Source organism: Oxyura jamaicensis, chromosome 2, assembly GCF_011077185.1.
Source record: "Oxyura jamaicensis isolate SHBP4307 breed ruddy duck chromosome 2, BPBGC_Ojam_1.0, whole genome shotgun sequence".
In the NCBI taxonomy this organism is placed as follows: domain Eukaryota; kingdom Metazoa; phylum Chordata; class Aves; order Anseriformes; family Anatidae; genus Oxyura; species Oxyura jamaicensis.
In genome coordinates this window covers 126,375,502-126,387,930 of record NC_048894.1, presented here as the reverse complement: position 1 = coordinate 126,387,930, position 12,429 = coordinate 126,375,502, and the positions used below count along the sequence as shown (strand labels likewise).

Genomic DNA, 12,429 nt, shown 5'->3' with positions numbered 1-12,429 from the left:
CTAATCATATCTGCTGGGATTAACCTCCCTTGAATTTAAACAGCCTCAGAGCAGATACCTACATCTGAGCTGATTACCTAAGTTGCCTTTGCAGTTACATAGACAAATAAGCATCTACAGAGGCAGATAGCTTTAGCTACCCACCTTTAATTAAGATGAATTGTGTGTTGGAAATTCTCATTTCCCTTTACTAGTAACAAAGGAGACCATCTCAGATGCAGACATATATACTGGACAATAAAAATTTGTTAAAATGAATCCCACCATTTACATTGTGCGAATGTTAAGTCAAAAGAGTAAATTCTCACCCAAGGCTAGACCAGCATAAGTGAGTCCACTAACTATACCAACAGGTATTGCAACAGAACTGAGAAGCCCAGAAGCTCAAAAAATAATTTCCATTAAAAATAAATAAATAAAAAACATTTTAATTTGAGAGATTTTCATGGATATAGGAAAACAGAGGAAAAATCATATGGAATGGGACTTTATGGAAAGAAAAGAAAGAGCTAAAATTTAAGCTTAGTAAAGATGGAAAAGTAAGTACAGTGGGCACCACTGAAAGTAAACATTTACCATGGCATAGTATAAATACCCCATTGCTGTATACATTCTAAATATAGGGAGAAAGTAGTAAAGTAAATACCACAGTACAGTATGGGTATTTATTTATTTTTTGATAGAAGATAGAATTCACTGTATTCTTTAACGAGAAGGGGAAAAAAAAAAGAAAAAAGAAAGATGAAACATTGATTAAAAAATACCATGAGCAAATAAACCAGAAATACACTTAAGAACTAGAAATCAGCTGCATGGTACCAGCACAGAGTAACAAAAAGCTACATCTGAAAATGACTTCAAGAGACTGATCTTGACTGCTCTTCCACTGAGCCAGAGTTAAATATATGTATATTATCCACTTCTATCATTATTATTAAAAGTAATAATGGCAGTTTCAGAATAATTTTTATTGTATTTTTCTTCTGGAGTTTTATGACTGCAATAGTAAAGATAATTTTCTTGATAAGCAATGTAAACCTCCTTCCCTGCAATGCTAGCTAAACCAAAAAAATAGAAAATAATAAAAAAATCATTTTCCTGTAGCAACCTTTATTTAGTTCCCAGATTAAACAAACTCAGCTGCTGTACTCCCTCAGTCCTCATCATAAATCCCACATTCTGAGTTTATAATCAGTCCCATTAATCTCTTTCTTTCACTCTGGAGTGACTAGACCATTCCTAAAAAAAAATGACAAAAAGTGGGCACCACACCTCAGACAAAGGTCTCAACAGTTTTCACACAAAGAAGTCACCTTCTTTCACATATTCTTGCTTCATATTATTTTGTAACTAAGTGCAACTCATGCATCTTTTTACTGTAGTGTTACCTCTACATATTACTCTTTGTATTGCACCTGTTCAATTTCCTCCTTACTCTATATCTTGCAATTAAATTTACTGTACTTCGTCATGTTGATTCTAGGCCATTACCTCTCCTTATCAAGTTCTTACAATTTGACTGTGCTCTCCACCAATTCCCTGTGCTCTTCAATTCTCCACCACATGCCCTGATTAATGTGTTCTTTGCTCATCCAAGTCATAACCTACGTGTTTAACTGAAAGAGGATAGGCTTAATCCTTTTGATCCTCTGCCAGTTTAACTGTGAGTTTCTGTCACTTTCAACTCATTAAAATGTCAGGTGGAGGGTGTTAAAACCTTTCCAGAGTCAAAAATATGACCCCTACTACTTCACCCAGTACACTACGCTAGTTAATTACTGGGCCAAAAAAAAAGTTAAATAGATTGGTTTGATATGATCTTTTCTTGGCAGACACTGGCAGTTCTTTGGCTTCACTTTCAGTTAAGCTTAAGTGAGGCATTTTCATCCATACTTAGGCTTCTGAGGGAAGTCCGTAGAAACTAATGACTTTTCAACACATCTGAAAAGTCACTTACTAGCACACAACTGAGATGCTTACCTTCAGTCATTTGAGTTTGAAAATACCAAAATACACGCTAGCTTGCAGTTATTTACATAGTACACAGAGTGAGCACAAAAGCTCAAGAGCATTGACAATTCTCCTTGAAAATACAAAAACAAACATTCTAACAAGTTCCCCTAAACACAAGGAAAGGGATAAGTAAATTAAACTTTCCAGTAGAAGGAAAGTTAGGCATCCATTTTCTGTTAGAGGAAGACAGTATCTAGAAATGAAATGGTAAGAACCTGACATGCTACCATGTGGTAGACTGGAGTTTATAGAGCTTTAAACTGGGCAGAGATCCCTGAATAGACCTTGAGGTTTCAGCTACTCTTTTGGAAAAGTGTAAAAAGCAGGAAAACTGCGGCTTTTGCCTGGAAACAGGAAAGCAGTATAAGGCCAAAAATATTGTTCCTGAACGCTGAATAAATTACACTAATATTTAGAAGTATCTCTATTACAGTTTTATGTGTTTGAGCTTTTTGTGTTCAAAAAGTAAAAACCAGGAATAGGAATGAGCAGACATGACTAATCACATTTAATTCTGTGTGTACTCTAAGTGTGTTAAAAAAAAACTTGCTGGAATATTCAGGTTTCCAAGGTGTTCTGACACAGTACATTTACTTGGCTACTTTTTAAATGCAGTGCATAAAGGCTTTCTATTAGAAGATGACTAAAAATCATCTATTCACTTCTATATTCTGACACGAATGGAAGAGAAGCAATAGTGATGTGCAAACTGATCTTGACTTCTGCATTTTGTCTGTTGTCAACATATGAATTACACACATTCATTACAAGTAGTATTCATAAATATGTATAGCTAATTATAAATTGACCACAGCACAGCTCCTTACCTCAAATCCTAGTATTCATTACCACTATAAACCAGCTGTAACTGATTGCTTTCATGCAGCAGTTTTAGTGATGCTACAGAATTTCCTGGAGTTTGAACAAAAATTAGCCACAGTATGTCAAATATGTCACAATTAATGTTGGCTTTTAAAAGGTGACCACCGTGATTTGACATTAGTAGAGCAGAAGTTAATTGAACTTACTGTCAGAGATCACACAGTGATCATATATGACTTGGCCCTACTGTTAGAAATGTTTAAATAAAATCTAAAAGAAGGGAGCTGGAAAATGTCTTATAGAAAGAGTACCTAAACATTCAGAAAGCCAACATGGAATTCACATATACTGCAATATGTATTAAGCATCATTCTTTCTTGAAACCCAGCCAAAATTCTGGATTTAATGCTACCTTCCTTCATAAAAAAGCCATCATAATAAAGTAAAAGTTGTCCAGACAGAAGATAGTCTTCTTAACGAATCATGCTTTTCTATTACAGTCACTCTAGTTCGTGTCAAATCTAAGGTTGACAACTATTTTTTATAGATAATGTGCTGAATTCATATCTAGCTTTTTAATAACATAATGTAAGAAATAATATCTTCTCTTTTTTCCCAATTAAAAAAATCTTAAGTTAAAGCAGATGCCCATGAAGATGACAAAGATGTCATGAAGATGACAGGGCTACGTGGAGTTACTTTCATAATCTCATTGATTCTTTCTGTGTTCAGTCTAGATTTTATATTTAAGCTCTGATTCTGTTACTACTGATTAATATTTAATAATCTTTTTGATCAAGGAGGTGAAGTTCTCTCACAGCAAAATAAAGGCTGAACAGTATCTATTATATGTTGCTAATTATTTTTATTATGGGAAGGTTCCTACAAACTTTGAGACAGTAAGCCTTTCTGGTATTTTCCACTTTCAGTTTCTTTACTTGGAGTGCTTAGTTGTTGTTGGCATTACATCAATAAAATTTATAGCATGGACTTACCCACTTGCTTTCTTGGCCACTTCACATTGCACAATCCTTTGCTAAAATTGCCAGAGAGAATAAAACGGTAATTCAACGTCACTGTGCTCTTTGATGCAGTGTCAGTAGGCTCTAAGCATAGGCAAAGAAACTGAAGCACATCCACCAGCCTTTGAAGTGGAGAAGAAAGTGGAAAACCAGAGGGAAAGCAGACAGGTTCACACTGAAAAGGGCTGCTCTGTTTTTGGCACCCCAAGTGTTCTCCAGCCACTTATGGGATTCCACAAACCAACGTTTTCTGCTCAAGAAGAATAGGAATTGTTTTTAACCAAGCACCCCTGCAGGGTTTTTGGCAAAATGGACAAGAAACTAAACAGAGACACGTAAGAGTTTCATCAGAAATGCCCAGGAATTTTAGCAGGGTATTATCATTAAGCACATAAAAATGCATCAAACTCTGTTTGTCAGAAGGCCTCTAGGTTTCCTAATGCTATTTCAATTCTCCATGCACTAAAGCACCGAGACTGACTCCAGAGCGGATTTCAGTCCTGTAGCTAAGTATGTTAGACACGAAATGTCAGCTGAGAGCTGGTAGATATGTGCAGAGAAACTGCTAAATCCAGACTTATGCAGATAATTATTTAAATGCAACATAAGATAGCTGAAATTTCAGTCCCTGATTGAAATCAGCCACTATGATATGAATGATATTTAACTAATAACCACACAAGAGTTCTATGGGCCACTGTGCTCATGTATCAATGACATCTCTAGCATGTATTGGCAGGATCTTGTTAAAAGATGACTAGAAAATAATTAAATAAGGAAAAAATTCTTTGCTTAATGTTCTCCAATTACAGTAATTACAAAATTAAAAGTGTGGCTAAGTGCCAAGAAATGCCAGGTTGAAATATACTGCCTACCAATCTGGGAACCTAAACATTTTTCAGTACAGCAAAGGCATATGCATGAAATGAGGATTTTGCATGAGCTATTCAACTTTTTCCCTTGTTCGGGAAAATATGCATATATCTATGAAATTAAGGACTAAACACCAAAAGAATGGTTTAAAATGTAATGTGTTATAAATTCATTAATCAAAAGTGCTTTTATAAATTTCACTCTTGGTGGGTCCTCGTTTGCAGAGTACAGCTGATCAAAATAAAAGGAACAAATAACTTACCTTATCCAACCAATGATGACCATTTTTAAAGTGTTGACCATAACTATGGGAAAAAAATGCAGTTTTCATGAATATGTTTAAATTTATTAAAGGCATAATCTCACAACTGAAATTGCCAAAAAGAAAAGAAAAGAAAAAAAAAGATTTTGTAAACTTCTTGTGAATTTAGACCATGATATACAAATACTACTTACAAAAGTGTAGTTAGAAAGACCAAGTGGTCAGGAAATTATATAATGACAGTGTCTAAAATAAGTATTTCAAGTTTTATTAACACTTTACAAATCAGTAATAATTTCTTAACATTGAAATAAAACCTAATCTAACTGATTAAGGTAGAATAAGGCCTTCCATGTCGACACAGTTTGAAAGGACAAACAATAATGATTTCCTAATTTGGTAACAGTCTCTTCTATGATATTTATTTAATGGTGGGACTGATGTCAGGAGAGTGCAGAACACTGTCTAAAATCAATTTACCAAATAAGGATTTTAACCACAGAAATATTGTACTGCCTTATATATTCCAAGATTATTGCAAAGTGTACAACAAATCATGACATTTCCCATTTTTGTCTTAAAGGGCAGGTCTTTGCCAAGGGAGACCTGGAAGTAGCAGACAGCCCAAGCACAGTACAGGAATTGGCAGGGACACCAGATCAGCCTCAGAGCAGAAGAGCATCAATAGCACACTGCTCTATGCAGACTGATGACTGCCATCAGCAGTTTGCTTCAGTTCTCAGTTCTAGTACAAACATCTTTTCCATAGTTACCCAAGAGACTGAAGTGAAGGCCATGCTGGGTCAATGGCCTGGGATGGGAAATACTGAAAGCTTGGTATAATTTTGCTCGTGTGCCTTGGAACATCATCAAGGAAATGTCATCCCTCTCTGCTCCCTTTGAACTGCTGTTAATCCTTGTGCACACCATGAAGAAAAATGTTCCTTACTCCTTTCTTGAATAGGGAGCACTTGTTAACTGCACAGACCGGGATAAACATCAGTACAGCATGGACCTGCCATACATTTTCATAACAAGCTGATCATCATAACCTCAAGAATTTTTATTCCCATTGAAGTTGTAATGTTGACAATTCAAGAACTCTCAGCATTGAAGGAAGAGTTCTAGGAAAGAATGATCTAACATGCAATCATAAGGTCATGTAAGGCCACTGCAGAGGAGCTAACTGAACTTGTTGGACTGCTGTTGGCTACAGAGGAGTTTACGCGGATTCTCACACCAAAATCTTTCTATACAGAGAAAGTGACAGAAGGTGAATTGGAGCACCCACATCAGACTTATGTGGAAGCAGCAATAAATGAAATTGATAACATTAACATTATCAAGTCACCAGGACTGGCAATGTCATTCAAGAATTTGGAAGAACTTGATTATGAAACTGCTGAATTACTGTGTGGCATACAATCTCTTTTTTAAAATGGTCTCAATACCACGCTAGCAAAAGCCATTACATGGGTGTTAATATTTTAAAAGGTTTCCAATGGATCCTGAAAAATTGCAGACCAGAAACTGACTTTAACTGAGATGGTTTGATAGGACAAAGTATAAAAAAATAAATATATGGATAATGTGAATTCCTTTCAAATCTATTGGACTTCTTTGAAGGTGTCAACAGGAAGTAAAAAGAGAGACTAGTTAAGCTTTTTTAAAGTTCCTCACTAAGTTCTTTAAAAAAAATGCTATCATGAGATGAAGAATGTAATAAAAAAAAAAAAAAAGCAATCACTTTGTAAAATTCCTGAAAGATGTATCCTTGTTCCTCTGCCATTTACGTTTTGCATTACAGCCCAAAACAAGGAAATGCAAGATGGTATTAACTACTTATGGTAGTTAAAAAAAGAGGGAGATGGGAAAATAAAAGATGGAGATGATCACTATGTGATATGTGATCACTATGTATTAGTGATTAGAATCATTAATACTAAGTGATAAGAAGCCAAAATAGTAGATAATGTCAATGCATGTGAAACAATGAGGACGGGAGAGCCATCACATGTATGTGATATAACATAGTAAATAACATATTTGGAATAGCATATTGAAAAGAACTTGGAACCATCATGAATAGCACTATGAAATTGATACCTTTAGCTTAGCCAAGGTCATAAAACTGAAGAATGTTAGAAATTAATAAGCAAATAAAGAACTAAAAGAAAAACATACAACTATATCAAACTTCAGTACGCCAACAACTATTAACAATTTATGTTGTGTTCTAATTAAAATAGTAGAACCATAGCAGATAGAGAAGCAAAACAAGATGAAATAGATTTTTCAGATTGAATGGTTTTCAAGAGAAGTAGATGTAAGAGATGTGACCACTGAGGATATGCTAAAAGGCTACTAATTTTTCATTATTTCTCACAATAAAGGAAAAAAAAAGTATCAAATAAAAGGACAGGTTTAAAGGAAAAAAGTACCTGTTCATGTAGTATAGTGCATAATTTATGGAGCTCTGCAATTTCATATCAGAGACACAAAGAATACAAACGGACTCAAAAGCATTTAGGTTCATAGAAGAAAATCCCTTTTGGGACTACTGAAAACAAAAAGTGCAGATTTAGAAAAGTCCCTAAGCTGCAGTTTGCTGGAAATTGAAAGCTTTCACTGCCTAAGTTTTCCTGCTTGCATGCTCTATTCTTATCCTTTTACCCTAGGAATCTGTTACTGCTCCAGAGCCATGATACTTGGGAAGATGAACTTTTCATCCAGTAAGTTCAGCCAGACAACCATGAGAACGTTCTGTTCATTACGCACATCCACTGTGAAATCTACTGCAGTTAGCAACTTTAGGTCTCTGAATTACAATAATCTCATGCCCTTTTCCTTTTTCAAGGCAAAAGGGGAGAGTTTACAGCCATACAATTCAACATTTTCTTTAATAGAATCAAGATCTAATATGCTGCTGACCATCCTCAACTACAAGGGAAGCCACTGGCATTCTCAAGGACTACAGAAGTCTATACTACTGTATCATCACAGAGATACTATTTTGTATCACTGAAATTAATCTATCACTGAAGTTAAATCAAAACTGTAGTATGCTGTATGACATAGAATTTCATGTTAAGGTTTATTCTTTTCAGTCTCTATGCTGTATCACCTACTCACTGAATATATTGTACTGAAGTCTGTTAGAAAATATAGGATGTAAAAAGTTTTTCTCCTCTACACAACTTAAACTAAAATGTGGTGTTAGCCCTGCAGTTCTCTCAAAGGAATGGCCAGACTTTGCATGCAAAGCATATGACCAGTAGATTCTACTCAAAGTATGGCTCTTCAACCCTCTCAATCTTTAGCACTATATACTCCCACCCTCTTTTATCAGTACTTGTACTCATCTGATTCAGCCACATAGGGAGCAAGTTCCATAACTCACATTGGCAGAAAACCAGAAAATTAACACCACAAAGAAGAAGAAAAAAAAAAAAAAGTTTTCTGATTCTTTACGTAGTTGAATCAATCTCATAATCAATTCAGATACTTTACCAGTAGCAGGATCAGGACTGAGGCATTTTCAGCTAGAGCTGCCTTAGTTGCAATATACAAAGTACAAGGAGAGCACACAGCTCCCATCTCCTTTCTCACAGCTCCAAGAACACTAGATTTTAAATTATATGGGAGACTTGTAGAGAGATAACATTTAGTCATAGCACCTGAACCTTGATCACCTCCACCCAGATTCATATGACTGCTAAAATTTCCACAAGCAGTGCTAGCTCCATTTACAAGGAGAGGTATATGAATACACAGGGCTGCTTATAATGATGCGGCTGTGCCCATAGCAGGATTTTTTATTTTTTACTTTTATTTTTGGCCAGGATTTCTATACTAATAAAGCACCCCAAAAGTAGACAAAAATGTTTCAACTGTACTTATCTAGCTTAATAAACATAGGGAAAGATTTAGAAGGATTTTTTTCCGTATTTTTTTCCTTATTTTGGGATACTGGAAGTTGATTTGATAAAACCTGATGTATCCTAATCAAACTGAAAAAAAAAGTCATAGAGGTATACTTAAACTTTTTTTTTTTCTTAATAAAAAATAAAGATACCAAATAATTTCTATCCTTTATTTAAAAAAAATGCAGCTAAGTACAGTTTTAATTCCATCAACACTTGCCTGTTGGTCTTTCTGTCATCCATGAAACTGACTTAGAGGGCATAGAACCTTGCAAAATTGGATCTAAGAGTGTTTATTTCTGTCTGGAAGGGTGGCCTTTGTACATATGTTAGCATGTGTCTAGAAAAATTAAGTGTTACAACATGCATTTATCTACCTACATTCAGTTATGGACAAAAATAGCACTAATAATTGAACAGCTACAATGCCAGAGTCAGAAGTTCTGAAATGACCAAATGGCTTTGACTCTGTAGTTTATTTCTTGAATATATGTACTATGATAATGACCAGATATTAGCTTTTCCAGGTAATATTTTTTAATTGAATGGACAAAACAGATCAAGCTTCCTCAATGAACTATCACTTATTGCTGCTTCTTTGTTATTCAGTCTTTGACTTCGCACCCTGTTTATAATTTTGTACTGGGAATTTTGAGTTATTAAATAATAAAACAGCCCTGATTCCTTTATGACATCTAATGTAGAAAAGAAGGTAGACAACCATGCAATCACAAACTTTATCATAAAGTATATGTGTAAACAACTATTCTGTTCAAGCAGCAGAGCTGTAATGTCTTCAGCCATCCTCATGGTTCACAATGCTGGCTTCTTCCAGGAACAAACCCCCTTCCCACTCCCTCCCAGCCTTAGTCTTCCCAAGAAGTCTCTTACCAAATTTCTGTGGCCTAAAATCCCCCCACAAACTCCTACTCCCAATTTTTCTCTGTCCCAACAGTCCCAGTTCTTCCCCCGCTAGAACTGTTCATCAAACTATCCATCCTACCGACTCCTCAACATCTCCTTGAGACTCTCAGACTGCTTCCAGGTTATTCTCATAGCTTGAGCAGTGTGTTCTTAGCCCGCCCCCCACATCTCCATCCCTTTGGCCAGCCAAAGACCTTTTGTCTTCACAAATCCCCAATTCCTGCCTATCATTATCACAGATTGCCTCAGAAATGGTGCCTACAATTGACTCCCACTCTCTTGAAAGTGGCTGCCCTGTCCTTCTGCTGTTTTCCCATTCCTTCTCCCCAAGAATGTCTCTAAATTAAAGTCAGGTAATATTTTCTCTTTACTTTTACTCTGGGTCAAGGGTCATTGGGGAGCATGGAAGGAAAAAGCTTGCTCCAAATGTAATCCTAACACAAAATTTAGGACAAACTGTGTGCAGTGCAGAAGGAATCTTTCAAGAATACAGCCACTAATAAATAAATAAAATCTAACTCCAATGAGCACATCCACATTCTTCTTTTCAAGATATATATATCACAGTGAAATATAGAATGGAAAAAGATGCTTAACTAAGAAATAAAAATAAATCAAAGCTACCCTTTTATATATATATATATATATATATATATATATATATAATCTCAGGAAGTATTTTAACATGGGAAAATAGTACAGTCTTCCCTATTCTCATTTTCCAAATAGGCTGGAGAGCTTTTTTGTATGTTAACCAGAAACAAATCAACCTGTTTTTTTGGGAACAAAAATATAACCCACATTATAGGAAGGTCTGAAAGTCATAACAAAAAATAAAGTTTAAGGATATGTGTAGTCAATTGTAAATGTAAGTGTTAACAGGTTTTAAGATATTATGCTTCCTTTGTTTGGAGATAATATGTAGTAACTTTTCACCTAATATAATATTCATATAGGTAAACTTTAGTTAAACTACCTTTATTGATGATTTAAGCAAGCATGTTTTCTCCAGGAGATATAAATGCTCACATCTCCAAGTTGAGGGAGACGTTGCTCCAAGCTGGGAAAGACATTTAAATCTTGAAGTGTGTTAATATGATCCCCTGTCATGATCTTACAATGTAGAGTGCTAGGAAACCTTGCAATACTTGGTGTTAAAAACCCTGCTTATAGTCACACTACTTTTCTTATGCATGGAGAGATAAACAAATGTGTCGTGGACACAGGAAGATTTGAGTTTTTCCTGCAGAAACAAGAAAAGATGCCCATTTGTGTCAGAAATCTGGACAAGTTCTGATGACCTGTTTTCGTCTAACTAGCAAGGAGAGATATAGTCTTAAACCATGGCATAAAATCAAAGTTCAAAAATGTGGGAGATTTAAGTCTACAAATAACAAAACAAAACAGCAAGGCTTCTAAAGGAAAAACATACAAATAGAAATTATGTATTACATTATTAATCTATTAAATATAGGAGCATACGGGACTCCAGTCTAGTAGTACATGCCAAATCAAATAGATTTTCTTGTTTATAGTAGCCTCTTTTTGCTCAGAAATTCCATCCAACCTAGAAGCATGGGAGAGAATCCATGTTATTTTGAAGCTTCCTAGTTCAGTACTTTTCTCAGATGACAACTTCATAGGCCATAATCAATTATTTTGAATAAAGCTATTTTGGAAATTGGTCCCTTATGCTGAGGAATTGATAGTTAAATTCAGGAGATCTAGGATAGTTTAAACCCACTGATATCAGTAGAATATGACAGGATCCACAAACAGCCATTCTTCTTACAGTTCACCCCTGTACAATAAATAAATAAAAAGACAAAAAAGGAACAAGCACTTTATAGGAGCAATGAAGCAAGCTGAGACTGAAAGTATGTTGCTTTATAAAATGACAGTAACTATTCTATTAACATTTCTTTCTGCATGTCACTATCAGTTTTTCCTTACCATATATTCCATATTGGAAGCTGGTGGATACACCTGACCCCGTAATTTATTATGAAGATCCAAGATACTTTGCATATCACTGTCTGTGATAGCCCTTTTCCCTCTCTGCTTGGTGATCCACCACTCACCATCTTCATCCATGTACTTTTCCAAAAGTTCTTCTAAGAGCGTGGCATTGGGAAGAACCATTGCAGAAATTACTTGAGCTATGAATAGTAAGGTAGTTACTCTGAGCCATTCCTGTACTACACACTTCATGATGAATGATCTCAAAATGCTCAGGAGTTAGCTCCAAGACAAAGTCTTTCTTCCAGGTCCGTTGGCTGCAAATGCAGAAGAGAGAGTAATGTAATTTAGAGGCTGAAGCACAGGCCTGTATGAATTTATTAAGCAACAAAAGTCAAACTGTAGTTTGTACAGAGTTTGCCACTGTTGTTTTAAAGGAAGGAACCAGGACTCTACATGTCATTTACAGTCATCAGTACACACTCTTGTTTGGTTAGATAACTTATATTCAAGCATACGGATTTCAGTTTGTTCAAGAGCTTTTGTATACCACGCTGGCATGAACATTTCAATGTCTGCATACAAAAAAAAAAAAAAAAAAAAAAAGCATGCTTTTCCTGTCTACTTAAAA

The 12,429-nt window shown here is 35.3% G+C and overlaps 1 protein-coding gene across 2 annotated transcripts in view; it reads right to left on the bottom strand.

The window, feature by feature from the left end:
* CRISPLD1 (cysteine rich secretory protein LCCL domain containing 1) overlaps window positions 1-12,429 on the bottom strand; it is a 41,117-nt gene that overhangs the window by 27,840 nt on the left and 848 nt on the right. The window contains exon 2 of one of the 2 annotated variants that reach the window (XM_035318483.1): window positions 11,793-12,115. In XM_035318483.1, coding sequence (XP_035174374.1) covers window positions 11,793-12,050 — 258 coding nt within the window. In that variant the 5' untranslated portion in view covers window positions 12,051-12,115. Of the gene's footprint in view, window positions 1-11,792; window positions 12,116-12,429 lie in introns of those variants that run through there. The other variant, XM_035318484.1, reaches the window with a different exon arrangement.